Source organism: Pseudophryne corroboree, chromosome 1 (assembly GCF_028390025.1).
Source record: "Pseudophryne corroboree isolate aPseCor3 chromosome 1, aPseCor3.hap2, whole genome shotgun sequence".
NCBI lineage: Eukaryota > Metazoa > Chordata > Amphibia > Anura > Myobatrachidae > Pseudophryne > Pseudophryne corroboree.
This window is the reverse complement of record NC_086444.1, coordinates 1,031,781,258-1,031,797,893: the sequence shown is the minus strand read 5'-3', so window position 1 is coordinate 1,031,797,893 and position 16,636 is coordinate 1,031,781,258. Positions and strand designations below refer to the sequence as shown.

The 16,636-nt window shown below is 47.7% G+C and overlaps 1 protein-coding gene across 3 annotated transcripts in view; it reads left to right on the top strand.

Moving 5' to 3' along the window:
• Positions 1–16,636, top strand: part of CENPU (centromere protein U) — a 213,461-nt gene that overhangs the window by 8,705 nt on the left and 188,120 nt on the right. For all 3 annotated transcript variants that reach the window (XM_063920726.1, XM_063920727.1, XM_063920728.1), the window contains one exon: positions 4,935–4,980. In XM_063920726.1, the coding sequence (XP_063776796.1) occupies positions 4,935–4,980 (46 nt within the window). The remainder of the gene's footprint in view (positions 1–4,934; positions 4,981–16,636) is intronic.

Genomic DNA, 16,636 nt, shown 5'->3' with positions numbered 1-16,636 from the left:
ACTGGTGTTATACTACGACCAGCAATCGCCTCAGCCTGGATGTGCAGCGCTGAGGGGGCTTGGTCGGATTTCCTGACTGAAAATATTGATACCCTTGACAGGGACAAGATTTTATTGACTATAGAGCATTTTAAGGATGCATTTCTATATATGCGAGATGCGCAGAGGGATATTTGCATTCTGGCATCAAGAGTAAATGTGATGTCCATATCTGCCAGACGACAGTGGTCAGGTGATGCAGATTCCAGACGGCACATGGAAGTATTGCCGTATAAAGGGGCGGTCCATCGGACCTGGTGGCCATGGCAACAGCTGAAAAATCCACCTTTTGTTACCCCAAGTCACATCTCAGCAGAAAAGGACACAGTCTTTTCAGTCTCAGTCCTTTCGTCCCCATAAGGGCAGGCGGGCAAAAGGGCCAGTCATATCTGCCCAGGGGTAGAGGAAAGGGAAGAAGACTGCAGCAGGCAGCCCAATCCCAGGAACAGAAGCCCTCCACAGCTTCTGCCAAGTCCGCAGCATGACGCTGGGGCCGTACAAGCGGACTCAGGTGCGGTAGGGGGTCATCTCAAGAGTTTCAGCACGCAGTGGGCTCACTCACAAGTGGACTCCTGGATCCTACACGTAGTATCCCAGGTGTACATTGGAAATTCGAGACGTCTCCCCCTCACAAGTTCCTGAAGTCTGCTTTACCAACGTCTCCCTCCGACAGGGAGGCAGTATTGGGAACAATTCACAGGCTGTATTCCCAGCAGGTGATAATCAAAGTACCCCTTCTACAACAAGGGAAGGGGTATTATTCCACACTATATTGTGGTACTGAAGCCAGACGGCTAGGTGAGATCTGAAATATTTGAACACTTACATACAAGCGTTCAAATCAAGATGGAGTCACTCAGAGCAGTGATAGCGAACCAGGAAGAAGGGGACGATATGGTGTCACTGGATATCAGGGACGCTTACCTACATGTCCAAATTTGCCCTTCTCACCAAGGGTACCTCAGGTTCGTGGTACAGAACTGTCACTATCAGTTCAGACGCTGCCGTTTGGATTGTCCACGGCACCCCGGGTCTTTACCAAGGTAATGGCCGAAATGATGATTCTTCTTAAAAGAAATATGGACGCTTTCCTGATAAGGGCAAGGTCCAGAGAACAGTTGGAGGTCGGAGTAGCACTATCTTAAGTAGTTCTACGACAGCACGAGTGGATTCTAAATATTCCAAAATCGCAGTTTTTTCCGACGACACGTCTACTGTTCCTAGGGATGATTCTGGACACAGTCCAGAAAAGGATGTTTTCTCCCGGAGAAGAAAGCCAGGGAGTTATCCGAGCTAGTCAGGAACCTCCTAAAACCAGGAAAAGTATCAGTGCATCATTGCACAAGTATCCTGTGAAAAATGGTGGTTTCTTACAAAGCGATCCCATTCGGTAGATTTCACGCAAGAACCTTTACGTGGGATCTGCTGGAAAAATGGTCCGGATCGCATCTTCAGATGCATCAGCGGATAACCCTGTCTCCAAGGACAAGGGTGTTTCTTCTGCGGTGGCTGCAGAGTGCTCATCTATGAAAGGGCCGCAGATTCGGCATTCAGGACTGGGTCCTGGTGACCACGGATGCCAGCCTGAGTGGCTGGGGAGCAGTCACACAAGGAAAAAATTTCCAGAGAGTGTGATCGAGTCTGGAGACTTCTCTCCACATAAATATACTGGAGCTAAGGGCAATTTACAATGCTCTAAGCTTAGCAAGACCTCTGCTTCAAGGTCAGCCGGTATTGATCCAGTGGGACAACATCACGGCAGTCGCCCACGTAAACAGACAGGGCGGCACAAGAAGCAGGAGGGAAATGGCAGAAACTGCAAGGATTCTTCGCTGGGCGAAAAATCATGTGATAACACTCTCAGCAGTGTTCATTCCGGGAGTGGAAAACTGGGAAGCAGACTTCCTCAGCAGGCATGACCTCCACCCGGGAGAGTGGGGACTTCATCGGGAAGTCTTCCACATGATTGTAAACCGTTGTGAAAAACCAAAGGTGGACATGATGGCGTCCCACCTGAACAAAAAACTAGATATTGCGCAAGGTCAAGGGACCCTCAGGCAATAGCGGTGGACGCTCTGGTAACACTGTGGATGTACCAGTCAGAGTATGTGTTCCCTCCTATGCCTCTCATACAAAAAGTACTGAGAATCATAAGAGGGAGATGAGTAAGAATGATACTCGTGGTTCCGGATTGGCCAAGAAGGACTTGGTACCCGAAACTTCAAGAGATGTTCACGGAAGACCCGTGGCCTCTACCTTTAAGAAAGGACCTGCTCCAGCAGGGGCCTTGTCTGTTCCAAGACTTACCGCGGCCGCGTTTGACGGCATGGCGGTTGAACGCCGGATCCTGAAAGGGCATTCCAGATGAAGTCATCCCTACCCTGGTCGAAGACAGGAAGGATGTAACCGCAAAACATTTTCACCGCATTTGGCGAAGATATGTTGCGTGGTGTGAGGCCAAGAAGGCCCCTACAGAGGAATTCCAACTGGGTCGTTTCCTACATTTCCTGAAAACAGGACTGTCTATGGGCCTAAAATTAGGGTCCATTAAGGTTCAAATTTCGGCCCTGTCGAATTTCTTCCAGAAAGAACTGGCTTTAGTGCCTGACGTTCAGATGTTTGTAAAAGGGGTACTGCATATACAGCCTCCTTTTGTGCCCCAGTGGCACCTTGGGATCTCAATGTTGTTTTGAGTTTCCTAAAGTCACATTGGTTTGAACCACTCACCACTGTGGACTTAAAATATCTCACATGGAAGGTGACGATGCTATTAGCCCTGGCTTCAGCCAGGCGTGTGTCAGAATTGGCGGCTTTATCATATATAAAGCCCTTACTTAATTTTTCATTCTGACAGGGCAGAATTGAGGACTCGTCCTCAATTTCTCCTTAAGGTGTTTTCTGTTTTTCACATGAACCAACCTATTGTGGTACCTGCGGGTACTAGGGACTTGGAGGACTCCAAGTTACTTGACGTTGTCAGGGCCCTGAAAAATATGTTTCCAGGAAGGCTGGAGTCAGAAAATCTGACTCGCTGTTTAGCCTGTATGCACCCAACAAGATGGGTGCTCCTGCTTCTAAGCAGACGATTGCTCGCTGGATTTGTAATACAATTCAGTTTACACATTCTGTGGCAGGCCTGCCACAGCCAAAATCGGTAAAAGCCCATTCCAAAAGGAAGGGGGCTCATCTTGGGCGACTGCCCGAGGGGTCTCGGCTTTACAACTTTGCCGAGCAGTTACTTGGTCAGGGGAAAACACGTTTGCTAAATTCTACAAATTTGATACCCTGGCTGAGGAGGACATGGAGTTCTCTCATTCGGTGCTGCAGGGTCATCCGCACTCTCCCGCCCGTTTGGGAGCTTTGGTATAATCCCCATGGTCCTGACGGAGTCCCCAGCATCCACTAGGACGTCAGAGAAAATAAGATTTTACTTACCGATAAATCTATTTCTCGTAGTCCGTAGTGGATGCTGGGCGCCCATCCCAAGTGCGGATTGTCTGCAATACTTGTACATAGTTTTTGTTACAAAAATCGGGTTATTCTTGTTGTGAGCCATCTTTTCAGAGGCTCCTTCGTTGTTATCATACTGTTAACTGGGTTCAGATCACAGGTTGTACGGTGTGATTGGTGTGGCTGGTATGAGTCTTACCCGGGATTCAATATCCTTCCTTATTATGCACGCTCGTCCGGGCACAGTATCCTAACTGAGGCTTGGAGGAGGGTCATAGGGGGAGGAGCCAGTGCACACCACCTGATCCTAAAGCTTTTATTATTGTGCCCTGTCTCCTGCGGAGCCGCTATATCCCCATGGTCCTGACGGACTCCCCAGCATCCACTACGGACTACGAGAAATAGATTTATCGGTAAGTAAAATCTTATTATTTCCTAGGTTGTTTCAGAAGAGGTATCTGGGACTCCTGATCCTCACCTAACAGCAGGAGCTTGGGGGCCTGATTCAAAGGCGGATGTTAAACTGTGCGCAATGCTGATTTTAATGTAATTGGCCAGTGTTTGGCATACTGCACATGTGTCCTAATGGTAGCTGCTGGGAGATGCAGAACGAATTTGGGCACGAGCCGAGGGCGTCCTGGGAGGTGACAGGTGGGTGGTTGGGCAGATAGGGGGGGTGTCGCAGTTGCACTTATGCAGGTGCCCATGTTTAGACAGGTTCCGAGACACCATAGTGCTGGTCCAATCTCAGACGGTGTGCCTAAATACGCACAGCGACAGATCAGCAGCGTAGACAGTGGGTGTCTCGGTGGGAAACCTATCGGCCGCAGCTTTAGCATAAAGGCTGCGTTGAAAGACGCAGTTGCGTCTATATCTGCATCCACCTCTGAATCAGGCCCAGAGTGAGCTCTGCGAGAGATACAGCTTTCATTTTATGTACATACTACATTGCTGCTGTGCATCTCTCGTATGTACCTATTTAAATAGCCAACCTGTAGAACTATAAGGGGGATATCCAATTATCCCCCTTAAAACATCGGGTCCGAAAAACGTCAGTTTTCGGACGTTTATTGGACTTTTTTCCAATGTTTCTCGTTTTTTTGTTGTTTTTTTCAGGTTATCTTGATAAATCGCGTGTAAAAAATAAAATAAAAAATCTTTTCTCCCGAAAACACACAGGTTCAGTGAAAGCTGTGTGTTTTCGGGTGAAACAGCCCCGTTTTCGGACGAAAATGGGGCTTTTTCTGGGGATTCTGCTTCGCCTGCGAAACAAAATCCCCGATAAGCCGGCACGCGTGCCGCGGTTTATCGGGGCTAATTAGATAGCCCTCGGCGGGACAATTGGATATCCCCCTAAATATTTTTGTTATGACATATTTTTCTGCCGCCGATCAGATGGTCGTTCTGTTTTTATTAGTATAATTTGTGTTTTCTTGTTCACTTAGGAAAAAGTACTTCAAACAGCAAGATGGCAAAGAAACTACACGCAAAGTGAGTTTTTCAATACTAGTCTCTTTTCCAACAATATGTCTGTATCCTGTAAGTGTATATTCTGGATTATTCATGATTTGGAGAAGGGATCATCAATTTGTGGCTCTCCAGCTGTTGTGGAAACTATAAATCCTGCATACCTTCACACCAATCAGCTGGTAAAGCATCCTGGGACTTGTAGTTTTACAACAGCTGGAGAGCCACAGGTTGGCCAGGCCTGATTGAAAGGGAAAAAAGCACAGCACATCTATCGGCGACATCAAGTAGTTTTCTTGCCAGTAGATAGCTTCCAGCAGAGCTATTCAATTGTTGCTCCGTTTCGAGCACGATCGGCTGTCGGCGCCTGCATTTCAGCTTGCATAGATTTTCATTTAATCACTTTTTCACACAGAATGACGCATTGTTTAAATGAGCTGTAAAGGTACTAACAAATTTGTACACATTGTAGGGATGCCGTTCCGAACATAGAGTAACTTGTGGCCATCTCTGTAGTGAATGTGAGATGTTTTACCTGTGAACACTGATAGAACATAGTGACTGGTTTCAGCTCACACCTCTCCCATTCCTGCTTAGTACTCTGGAGTGACTTTATAAAGCATTTTGGGGGTTAGGAAACCAAAAAAAGCACACTAATAGCACTAATGGGCAAAACCGTGCTGCACTGCAGATGGGGCAGGTGTAACATGTCCAGAGACTTAGATTTGGATGGATTATATTGTTTCTCTAACAGCCAAGGGATACTGGGGTTCACTTAATATGATGGGTTTAGATGGGGTCCAAAGGAGCCGGTGCACTATAAATTTCTTCAACAGGGTGTGCTGGCTCCTCCCCTCTATGGGGGGGGGGGTTTAACGGTTTCTTAAGGCACCAGAGCCACTTCCCCGCTGCAGGACCACCGACCTGAGAGGTTGTAGGTACCGCAGGGCATTGCGCCTTGGAGAATGCAATCGCAGCACGCCGCACACCCCTAACATAGCCTGAAGGTGAGAAGAGGGGTGAGCACAAATCGGCGGCCCCGCTATGGGGGTTCCCTGGTTCTTGGTGCGGCGCAATCACAGGGGTGGCATACGGAATCCTCCCTGGGGGGAGCCGCTATAGCCCCCCTGTGTACACTGGCAGCGGTGGTGAAAACTAGCATTTTATGTGATGTTTTACACTAAATAGGGGACATTGCCAGTATAAATAACTACATAGCTCCGGCACCAGGAAAAATTGGGAGGAACCCCCAGCCATGGACGTTTCAGTCTCCCGCCTGTCAAAAAAGGTGGTACTGCCAGCTGAGGGCTCCTTTACATTAAAGGACTCTGGAGATAGAAAAATAGAGACTACACTAAAGTCTATTTGTGACACGCCAGCCGTTCTGTAAAGACCTGTGCTTGCGGGTTGCTGGATGATGCATGCCATTCATACATGATCGACTCAAATTCAAGAGGGTCTGGGGGGGGGGGGTTATGCACTACGGTGACCCTCATAAGACACATCCAAGACAGTGCACGCGTACTGTGATTCTCTCAACGAAATCGGCGCTCTTAATGCTAGGACTACAGCCATTGCAGTGTCAGCGCGCAGAGTCCTGCGGACGCAGATTACAAGCGCAGTGTGGAGTCTCTTCCCTTCTCAGGGGAGTGGCTATTCAGGGTTGAGTTGGATACATAGATTTCTAAGGTTACTACGGGGAAATCCACGTTTCTCCCCAATAAGGTCCGCCGGCTAGACATTCCTACCCGGGGCCGTCTACACAGTCCTTTCGGACTACCAGATTTAGATCTAGGGCCAGAGGTGACTCCAATGCAATGAGAGGCACCAGAGGTAAGATAAGAAAACCAGCAGCCACAGGTTCTCAAGAACAGAGCACCAGTTCTGCTTCCACTAAGGCTTCAGCATGACTGTGCCCACCCACCCTGAGGGGATCTCTAGGTGGGAGCTCGACTGCGTCACATCAGCCGCATCTGGGTAAGCTCCTGCCAGGATGCCTGGGTAAAGGACCTAATTTCTCAGAGCTTCAAGCAGAAGTTTGACAGCGCTCCTCCCCAGCGATTTTTCAAATCGAGCTTACCAGTTTTATAGGATACACGAGTTACGCTGCAACAGGCCATCCTGTTGGTCCAGTCCCAAGTCATTGTTCCAGTGCCACTACAACAACAGGGAAAGGGTCACTACTCCAACCTGTTTGTGGTACCGAACCGGACGGTTCGGTAATGCCCATTCTGAATCTAAAATCCTTGAACCCTTATCTAAAGGTCTTCAAGTTCAAGATGGAATCCTTGCGAGCAGTGATTGCTGCGGTTTGCCCTGCTGAACGATCACTACCAGTTCCAGGAGCTACCCTTCAGCCTGTCCACGTCTCCAAGGGTTTTCACGAAGGTGATGGCGGAGATGATGTTCCAACTCCGGATCCTGGGTGTCAATATTGTCCCTTACCTGGACGATCTCTTGATAAAGACGAGATCCAGGGAGCTTTTATTGCTCCATATAGACCACACTGTTCAGCTTCTGTTACACCATGGGTGAATTCTCAATTTACAGAAGTCCCACCTGGAGCCTAGTCAGCGGCTCCTGTTCCTGGGAATGTTTCTGGATATGGTGGCTCAGAAGGTGTTCCTCCCAGAGGACAAAGCGAGAACACTCCAGGAGATAATCCAAATGGTTGTACGTCCTACTCGGATTTCCATCCATCTTTGCATAAGATTGTTGGGTAAAATGGTAGCCTTATTCGAGGCGATCCAGTACGGAAGGTTCCATGCCAGAACATTTAAATTGGATCTCTTGAGCAAGTGGTCCAGCTCACATCTTCAGATGCACCGGATAATACGGCTGTCACCTCAGGCCAGGATTTCCCTCCTGTGGTGCCTACAGTCCTGAAACCTACTGGAGGGTTGAAGTTTCGAGATCCAGGATTGGATCCTCCTCACGATAGATGTGAGTCTGAGAGGATGGGGAGCTGTCGCCCAAGGGGCTCAGTTCCAGGGCAGGTGGTCAGCCCACGAAGCCCTGCTTCCAATCAACATTCTGGAACTTCAGGCGATCTACAATGCTCTTCTTCAGGCCTCTCCCCTACTCGGGGATCATGCGATCCAGGATCAGTCGGATAACGCCACGGTGGTGGCTTACATAAATCGATAAGGAGGGACAAAAAGCAGAGCCTGCATGCGAGAAGTGTCAAAGATGATACTCTGGGCAGAAAGAAATGCAAGAGCAATATCCGCAATCTTCATTCCGGGAGCAGACCACTGGGAAGCGGACTTCCTGAGTCGTCACGATCGCCACCCAGGAGAGTGGGGTCTCCACCAACAGGTGTTTCAGCAGATCATCAACCTGTGGGGCTGCCCACAAACAGACATGATGGCTTCTCGACTCAACAAGAAGCTTCACTGGTATTGCTCACGAATCAGGAACCCACAGGCGAGGGCAATAGATGCACTAACGTTGCCTTGGCCTTACCAAACGGGTCTACCTGTTTCCTCCGATTCCATTGCTCCCTAGGGTACTAAAGCGAATCAGGAATCGGAGGGTGTGGTACGTGGATCTTCTGGACATGTCCGTCGAAGACCCTTGGCCTCTGCCAATGAGAAGAGATCTTAAACAAAGACCATTTGTCTATCCAGACTTACGGCGACTTTGTTTGACGGCATGGAGGTTGAGCAGCACATCCTAGCTCACAAGTATCTTTCCAGAAAGGTTATTGCTACCATGGTTCAGGCCAGGAAACCTGTGACGTCAAAACACTATCATATCTGGAGACGATATTCTCTTGGTGCGAGGAATGCACGTATCCACCTGCAGAGTTCCGCTTGGGACGTTTCTTACATTTCCTGCAGGCTGGTGTGGATAAGGGCTTACGTCTGGGTTCTATAAAAGTCCAGATTTCAGCTCTCCCTATTTTCTTCCAGAAGAAATTGGCAGTGTTGCATGAAGTTCAGACCTTCTTGCAAGGGGTACTTCACATGTAACCTCCTTTTGTGCCGCCCACGGCACCCTGTGATTTGAATGTAGTGTTGGATTTTCTACAGTCCTCCTGGTTTGAACCTCTGATGACGGTAGAAGACAAGTACTTCACGTGGAAGACAGTGATGTTACTGGCCCTGGCTTCTGCTAGACGTGTTTCAGAATTGGGGGCTCTATCGTTTAAAAGTCCCTACTTGGTCTTTTACGAGGACAGAGCGGAGCTCAGGACTAAGCAGCAGTTCCTGCTGAAGGTTGTCTCTGCGTTACACTTGTATCAACCAATTGTCCCGTCAAGTTCTGGCACTTCTGCTTCTCCGGAGTCGTCGGATGCTGTGCGAGCCTTGAAGATTTATATCAAAAGGACGGCTCGGATAAGAAATACGGATTCCTTGATGCGCAGAAAAAGGGTTTCCCTGCTTCTAAGCAGTCCGTTGCTCATTGGCTTAGGTTGACTATACAACAAGCCTATTTGTCCGGCAGTCTTACCTGTTCCACAGTCTCTGAAGGCCCACACTACGAGATCAGTGGGGTCTTCCTGGCACTGCTCGTGGAGTCTCAGCCTTGCAACTATACCGAGCTGCTACCTGGTCGGGGAAGAACACCTTTGTGAAGTTCTACAGGTTTGATACCCTGGCCAAAGAGGATACCCAGTTTGGGCAGGCGGTGCTGCCGACGTCTCCGCACTTTTCCCGCCCGTTCTGGAAGCTTTTGGGACATCCCCATCATATTAAATGATCCCCAGTATCTCTTATGGATGTTAGAGAAAATAGGATTTTAATACCTACCGGTAAATCATCTTTCTCTGGCTGGGTCCACAGGACTATCCACAGGATAACATTGGGATATTGTCGAGCGACAGCGAAAATGGCACCAACACGGTCACGCGCTTTCTGGCCTCCCAGGATGCATTGCGGCCTTCACCATATAGTCCCGCCCACAACGGCTGTTAAACAGCAACAGCTGAACAGGTAAACTTTTCAAACAGGTAAACTTTTCGAAAAGAAAAAACCTGCAGACACGTCAATGCACTGAGGCCGGCGCCGCAGTATCCCTTATGGACTAAAAATATAAGTTATGGTAAGAACTTACCGTTGATAACGTGATTTCTCTTATGTCCACAGGTATCCACAGGATAACATTGGGATATTGTCGAGCGACAGCGAAAATGGCACCAACACGGTCACGAGCTTTCTGGCCTCCCAGGATGCATTGGGGCCTTCACCATATAGTCCCGCCCACTGACTCTGTCAAATCAGTTTTTTGTTTGGTGCGGCAGGAAGCCGCATGGTCGCATGGCTGCTGATATAAAAGCAGCCTCAAGCTTTTTGTTATTTTATTTTTATAGACTTACTATATTGTTTTTTTGAGCGACTTCTCTTAACAGCGTCTTAAACGCATACTAGAAAGAGTCACTCCAACAACTCCCCACCGGGTCGCAACAACGCTTACCTTCGGGTTCGGTAGTGCTGTCTCGACTGGCGTCTGTGTCGGATGTTCTAGCAGGTCCAGCAGACGTAACCAGGCTGTGGCCGGAGCATGGGAAGACGGTGAGTCTATGGACTTCCTCTTACTAGAGGGGTCAGGACACAGCTACACTGATTTGGTGGAGACTACAAACAGTGTGTTGATGCGCCGAACATCTCGAGTGCGACAGCGCTACACTCCGGGGATCATAGGCGCCAGGACTAGGTAGAGGCCGCGATCCTGGGAGTTTAAGTCAACAGGGGGATTCAGACGCTCTCCTGGCCGCCCCTCCTCTGAGTTCATGGGCAGTTTCCGAGCGTCTCTCGTTTCATGAACTGAATGACCTCACTTCCGGCTCAGACGCTACCACGAGGGTACTCGGTCGCAGCTTAGACGCTGCGGTTGTGTACACTAGAGTTCCCGCCCAGACCGAGTCGCAGGCCTTAGCCTCTGCATACACGTGGAAGCCGCTCAGCGTCCGTGTCCGTTATCAGTTATCAAGTGCGGTAGTGTACATCAGTAGCGTCTGAATCCACTCAGCGTCTTACGAGCATATTTGCTTGAATATGGAAGTGTGGTGAGTCTCCCTGTATCCCGCTCTCCGGAGGCAGGGTATACAGTACTAAAAATTCTCTCTACTTCTTAGTATGAATAGTTAATTTTTAGTACCTATTGCACATGAGACCTGTATATTACTGTGTTTTCTGCATGTTATGTTGGAAAAAAGAACCAGTTAAAAACAGAAGTACAATTTTCCTACTTATGTATAAGTTGTTATGGAGGTTGTATTCTCATATTGCAATGCTGTGTAATGCTTTAACATGTGACTGACTGCTAGTATGTGTGCTGACTTTTCTGTGTAATGTCAGTCCTGTTCTGACCCTCAAATCAGGTGCACTGTGGTCAGATTGATCTCACCTCTATATACTTGCATATAGGGTGATTTTCAGTCACAAAATGTGTAGTCAATAACAGATTATTACCATGTCTGTGAGCAGCAAAAGTGATGAGGAGAATTTATCAAGCACTCCTACAGCCCTAACATGCTTATCTTGTAAGTCAGGGGTAATTGATATGAATCAGTTGGTCACTTATGAGGGTTTGTGTGCAAACTGTTTCGCTTTTCAGCGAAGTAAAAAACACCAACAGAGCCACCATGGAATATGTTCGCAAAGACTCTATCTTCAATAGCGGACAGGTTCACTCCGGTAGCACCACCTCAAGGGTTAGGTTACACTATGAACCCATACATGCAGCTCCCTTCCTATGGTTTGGTTCCAGTAGCCTCTACAAGCAACCAAGGGACAGGTAAGACTAAGACAGATACGTCTGTGTGGCAGACTACACAAGATGATACATCGGATGATGATACAATAGATTTGAATACTCCGTATGATGATCAGTCGCAGAGTTTTAGTTCAGAAGATATAGCTGAACTTATTAATGCTGTGAAGGCTGTTCTCTCGTTGGAGGAGCCAGCCAAGACAGTGTTAAAAGCTAAAGCACCTGTATTTAAACGAACAAATCAGTGAAAGCTGAATTCCCAGCGTCAGATGAGTTGACGGAAATGATGGTTGAGTCTTGGGCGGCGCCCAGTAAAAAGTATAAGATTCCTAAAAGATGGGTTTCTTATCATCCATTTCCAGCTGTGGATTGTTCAAAAAGAGAAGTTCCTCCGAAAGTAGATGCACATGTTCTGCGACTTGTGCATAAATCTGCTTTACCACTGTCATCAACCTCACTAAATGATCACACTGACAGAAGGGTAGAGAGCCTTTTGAAAAATATATTTTCTCTAGTAGGAGCAGTGGTAAGACCTGCTATGGCTTCGGCCTGGGTAGCAAAGGCAATGGGCGAATGGATAGAGGAACTAGAGAATGACATCCCGTCTCCTACTAGGGAGCAAGAGGATCGTGTTTGCCGTTTAAGACAATCTGCCCAGTATTTGGAAGAAGCAGCAATTGATGTAGGTACAGTTGCTTCTAAAGCTCCAGCCTTGACAGAGCAGTTTGGCTACGGACCTGGAAGGCAGATACGGAATCCAAGAAAGAGTTGGAAGCATTGCCTTTTGTCTGTAATATATTATTTGGAAAACCTTTATCGGATATCCTAGAATCAGAGGCTGAATCGAAGAAGGTCAGATTTCCGGCTACCTATAACCCTAAGTCCAAGGTTTTAAAATTTCGCTCTTTTCTTTGGCAAAGCAAGGCGAAAGCTAAAGAGGAGCCTAAGCAACCCCAGTTTAAATCCAGGGTTAGGAAGGAGTGGGCTAGCAAAAAGCCAGCTTCCAAACCTGAACACAAACCATCAGCCTGAAGAGACGGGCCTCCGCCTGGAGGATTCCAGGGTTGGGGGCCGGCTCCTTCATTTTGCACACATATGGCAACAGTCAACAACAGATGCTTGGGTGCAGAAGGTAGTATCTCAGGGGTATGGGTTCCCATTCAGGAGGCAACCTCCTCAAAGATTTTTTTGCACCAGCCCGTCTCGTATAGAGTCGAAGGCCAATGCCCTGCAAGAAGCAGTCCAAAAATTACTGCAGTCAGGTGTGATTGTCCCAGTACCTCCATCACAAAGGGGACAGGGGTTTTACTCCAATCTATTTCTAATCCAGAAACCAAATGGGTCATATCGACCAATTCTCAATCTGAAAATGTTGAACAAATACATATGGATCCCGAAGTTCCACATGGAGACGTTACGCTCCATAATGTTGGCTATGGAACCGGGAGATTACATGGTATCTCTGGATGTACGGGATGCTTACCTACATGTGCCTATAGCGCTGTCGCATCAGTGTTACCTCAGGTTTGCCATCCTTCAGGAGCATTTTCAGTTCCAAGCTCTGCCCGTCGGGCTAGCTGCAGCACCCAGGGTGTTTACCAAGATCATGGTGGTTATGGCAGCTTGTCTGCGCAAACAGGGGATAAGAATATTCCCATACCTCGACGACCTGTTAATCCTAGCACATTCGAAGAATGTACTTTTGAGCCATCTTCAACAGACAATAGTTTGTTTACAGAGACACGGTGGCTCATAAATTGGGAAAAGTCGTCTCTGAATCCGTCACAGCGGATGGTCCATTTGGGGGCCATATTGGATTCAGACCTACAGAAAGTTCTCCTACCAGAGAAAAAGATAGTCAAGGTGGAGGTCATGGCTCAGGAAGCGTTGCACGCCCAGACAATGTCAGTCCATGCAGCAATGCAACTGTTGGGTCTGATGGTATCAACCTTCGACATGGTGGAATATGCACAATTCCACTCCAGACCATTGCAGCACCTTATTCTGACCAAATGGAACGGAAATCATCAGACGATAAAAAAGCAGATGATAAAGATTCCAATAAACGTAAAAAGGTCTCTAGCGTGGTGGCTACAGACAGACCATTTAAGCAAGGGGAGACCCTTTTGGATAAAACAGTGGCAAGTCCTGACAACAGATGCCAGCCTGCAGGGCTGGGGTGCGGTACTCGGAAGCCTGTGGTTCCAGGGAAAATGAACCGCAAGGGAAAGTCGCCTGCCAATAAATCTGTTAGAAATAAGAGCTATTTACTTGGCTCTAGTTCAGGCAAAGGACAGTCTGCAAGGAAGACCAGTCCAGATTCGTTCAGACAATGCGACGGCAGTAGCATACCTCAATCATCGGGGAGGTACTCACAGCAAGAGACTGATGGAGGAAGTAACTCCCATTCTAAAATGGGCAGAACTCCATCTCCCAGCATTGTCAGCAGTATTTGTCCCGGGTGTACTAAACTGGGAAGCGGATTTTCAGTCGACACACCATTCAGGAAACCGAATGGGCACTACACCCAGAAGTGTTTCAGACACTGGTGAACAGATGGGGTCTACCAGAGAGAGACCTTATGGCGTCTCGTCTAAACAACAAAGTTCCAAGGTACGGATCGAGAACAAGGGACCCAGGAGTGGTCCTTGTAGACGCACTGTCAGTAGAATGGAGGTTTCAGCTGGCGTATATCTGTTCCCTCCAATATTTCTGTTACCCAGAGTAGTGAGAAAGATAAAACAAGCAAAAGGAGCAATGATTCTAATAGCTCCAGCTTGGCCAAGAAGGTATTGGTACACAGATCTGTTCAGAATGTCCGTGGAAGCGCCGATCCTGCTCCCTCAACGTCCAGATCTGCTAATGCTGGGTCCTTGTTGTCAGTCATCTGGATCGCCTGTCTTTGACGGCGTGGCTGTTCAAACCTCTATCTTAGAGGCTAAAGGACTTTCGAAACAAGTAATCCAAACTATGCTTAGAGCGAGAAAGCCTTGTTCGGCCCGTGTGTATCATAGAATATGGCAAGCTTATATTCATTGGTGTACTGGGAAAAAATTTCAATCCGAGATCTTTTAAAGTATCCAGGATTTTGGATTTCCTTCAAGCAGGACTGGATAAAGGTTTGAAAGTTGCTTCATTGAGGGTTCAAGTATCGGCGTTAATTGTATGGTTTCAGCAAAAGATTGCTGATTTACAGGATGTACGTACGTTTTCTCAAGGAGTAGTACATATTCAACTTCCATTTGTTCCTGGGATTTGAATTTAGTTCTTAAATTTCTCCAGGGTCCTCTGTTTGAACCACTTAAGAGAGCAGATCTTAATTGGTTAAAGTTCTTTTTTTACTGGCAATGGCGTCAACCAGAAGAGTGTCTGATTTAGGAGCATTATCGTGTAAGTCTCCTTTCCTAAGTTTTTTTCCAGACAGAGCAGTTCTCAGAATGAGATCTAGTTATCTTCCAAAGGTGGTATCAAAGTTTCACCTGAATGAAGAGATTGTAGTCCCAGCTTTTCAGGTATCGGGACCTTCTGCGGGAGAAGTGTCGCTGGACGTGGTCCGGGCTTTAAGAATCTACATAGATCGTACTAGTGCCATCAGAAAAACAGATTCTCTCCATCCTCTACGGATTCCATAGAAGAGGATGGCCTGCTAGTAAACAGACGCTGGCAAGATGGCTCTGAATGGTAATATCAGAAGCTTATTCTCATGCAGATCTCCCTATTCCGGCTAATGTCTCTGCACACTCTACACGTAAGGTAGGTCCTTCTTGGGCAGCACAATAGGGTGCTTCAGCAGAACCGATATATAGGGCAGCCACATGGTCTTCCATAAACACATTCATTAGACATTATGCCTTGGATACTTTTGCCTCTCATGATGCAGACTTCGGGTGAAAGGTCCTCCTGTGCAATCAGGAGTGTCCCCACCACTAAAATGGCTTTGGGAATCCCAATGTTATCTTGTGGACCCAGCCAGAGAAATATACGTTATGGTAAGAACTTACCGTTGATAACGTGATTTCTCTTATGTCCACAGGTATCCACAGGGATCCCACCCTGACGCATCTGATTTGAGGATCTAGACAATCACTAAAACCTCTTCCTTCTTGTATGGAAGGGTGTGCATGTGTGTTCTTATCGCCTAAACAGGTCTCTAACTGATGTTCCTGCCTAAAATCGCTGTGGAAAGAACTGATTTGACTGAGTCAGTGGGCGGGACTTTATGGTGAAGGCCCCAATGCATCCTGGGAGGCCAGAAAGCTCGTGACCGTGTTGGTGCCATTTTCGCTGTCGCTCGACAATATCCCAATGTTATCCTGTGGATACCTGTGGACATAAGAGAAATCACGTTATCAACGGTAAGTTCTTACCATAACTTATATTTTTAGTCCATAAGGGATACTGCGGCGCCGGCCTCAGTGCATTGACGTGTCTGCAGGTTGTTTCTTTTCGAAAAGTTTACCTGTTCGATAAGTTTACCTGTTCAGCTGTTGCTGTTTAACAGCCGTTGTTGGCGTGATTGAGAGTCTCAATTAGTGCGTGTCGTGCAAGATAGAGGGGGAAGCACGACATCTCGGATCTATCAAACCCGAACAATTTTGACCTATTGGACAAAGATTCGGTGGATGATAGCGACGAAATGACGGAGTCGGAGGAGACTGCTCCCTCTAGCAACCGGAGGAGTGGTTCCTCTGGCTCAGATGGGATGAAAGCTAGAGAGGCGCCCAGGCAGATGGTGGTGGTAGGAGACTCTATCATCAGGAAGGCAGATAGGGCAATCTGCTACCGGGATCGGGATCGCCGTATGGTCTGTTGTCTGGTATGGCACATCGCGGACCGGGTAGATAGATTGTTGGGAGGGGCTGGGAAAGACCCACCAGTCTTGGTGCACGTTGGCACCAACGACAAAGTTAGTGGTAGGTGGGATGTCCTTAAGAAAGATTACAGGGACTTAGGGATACATTTA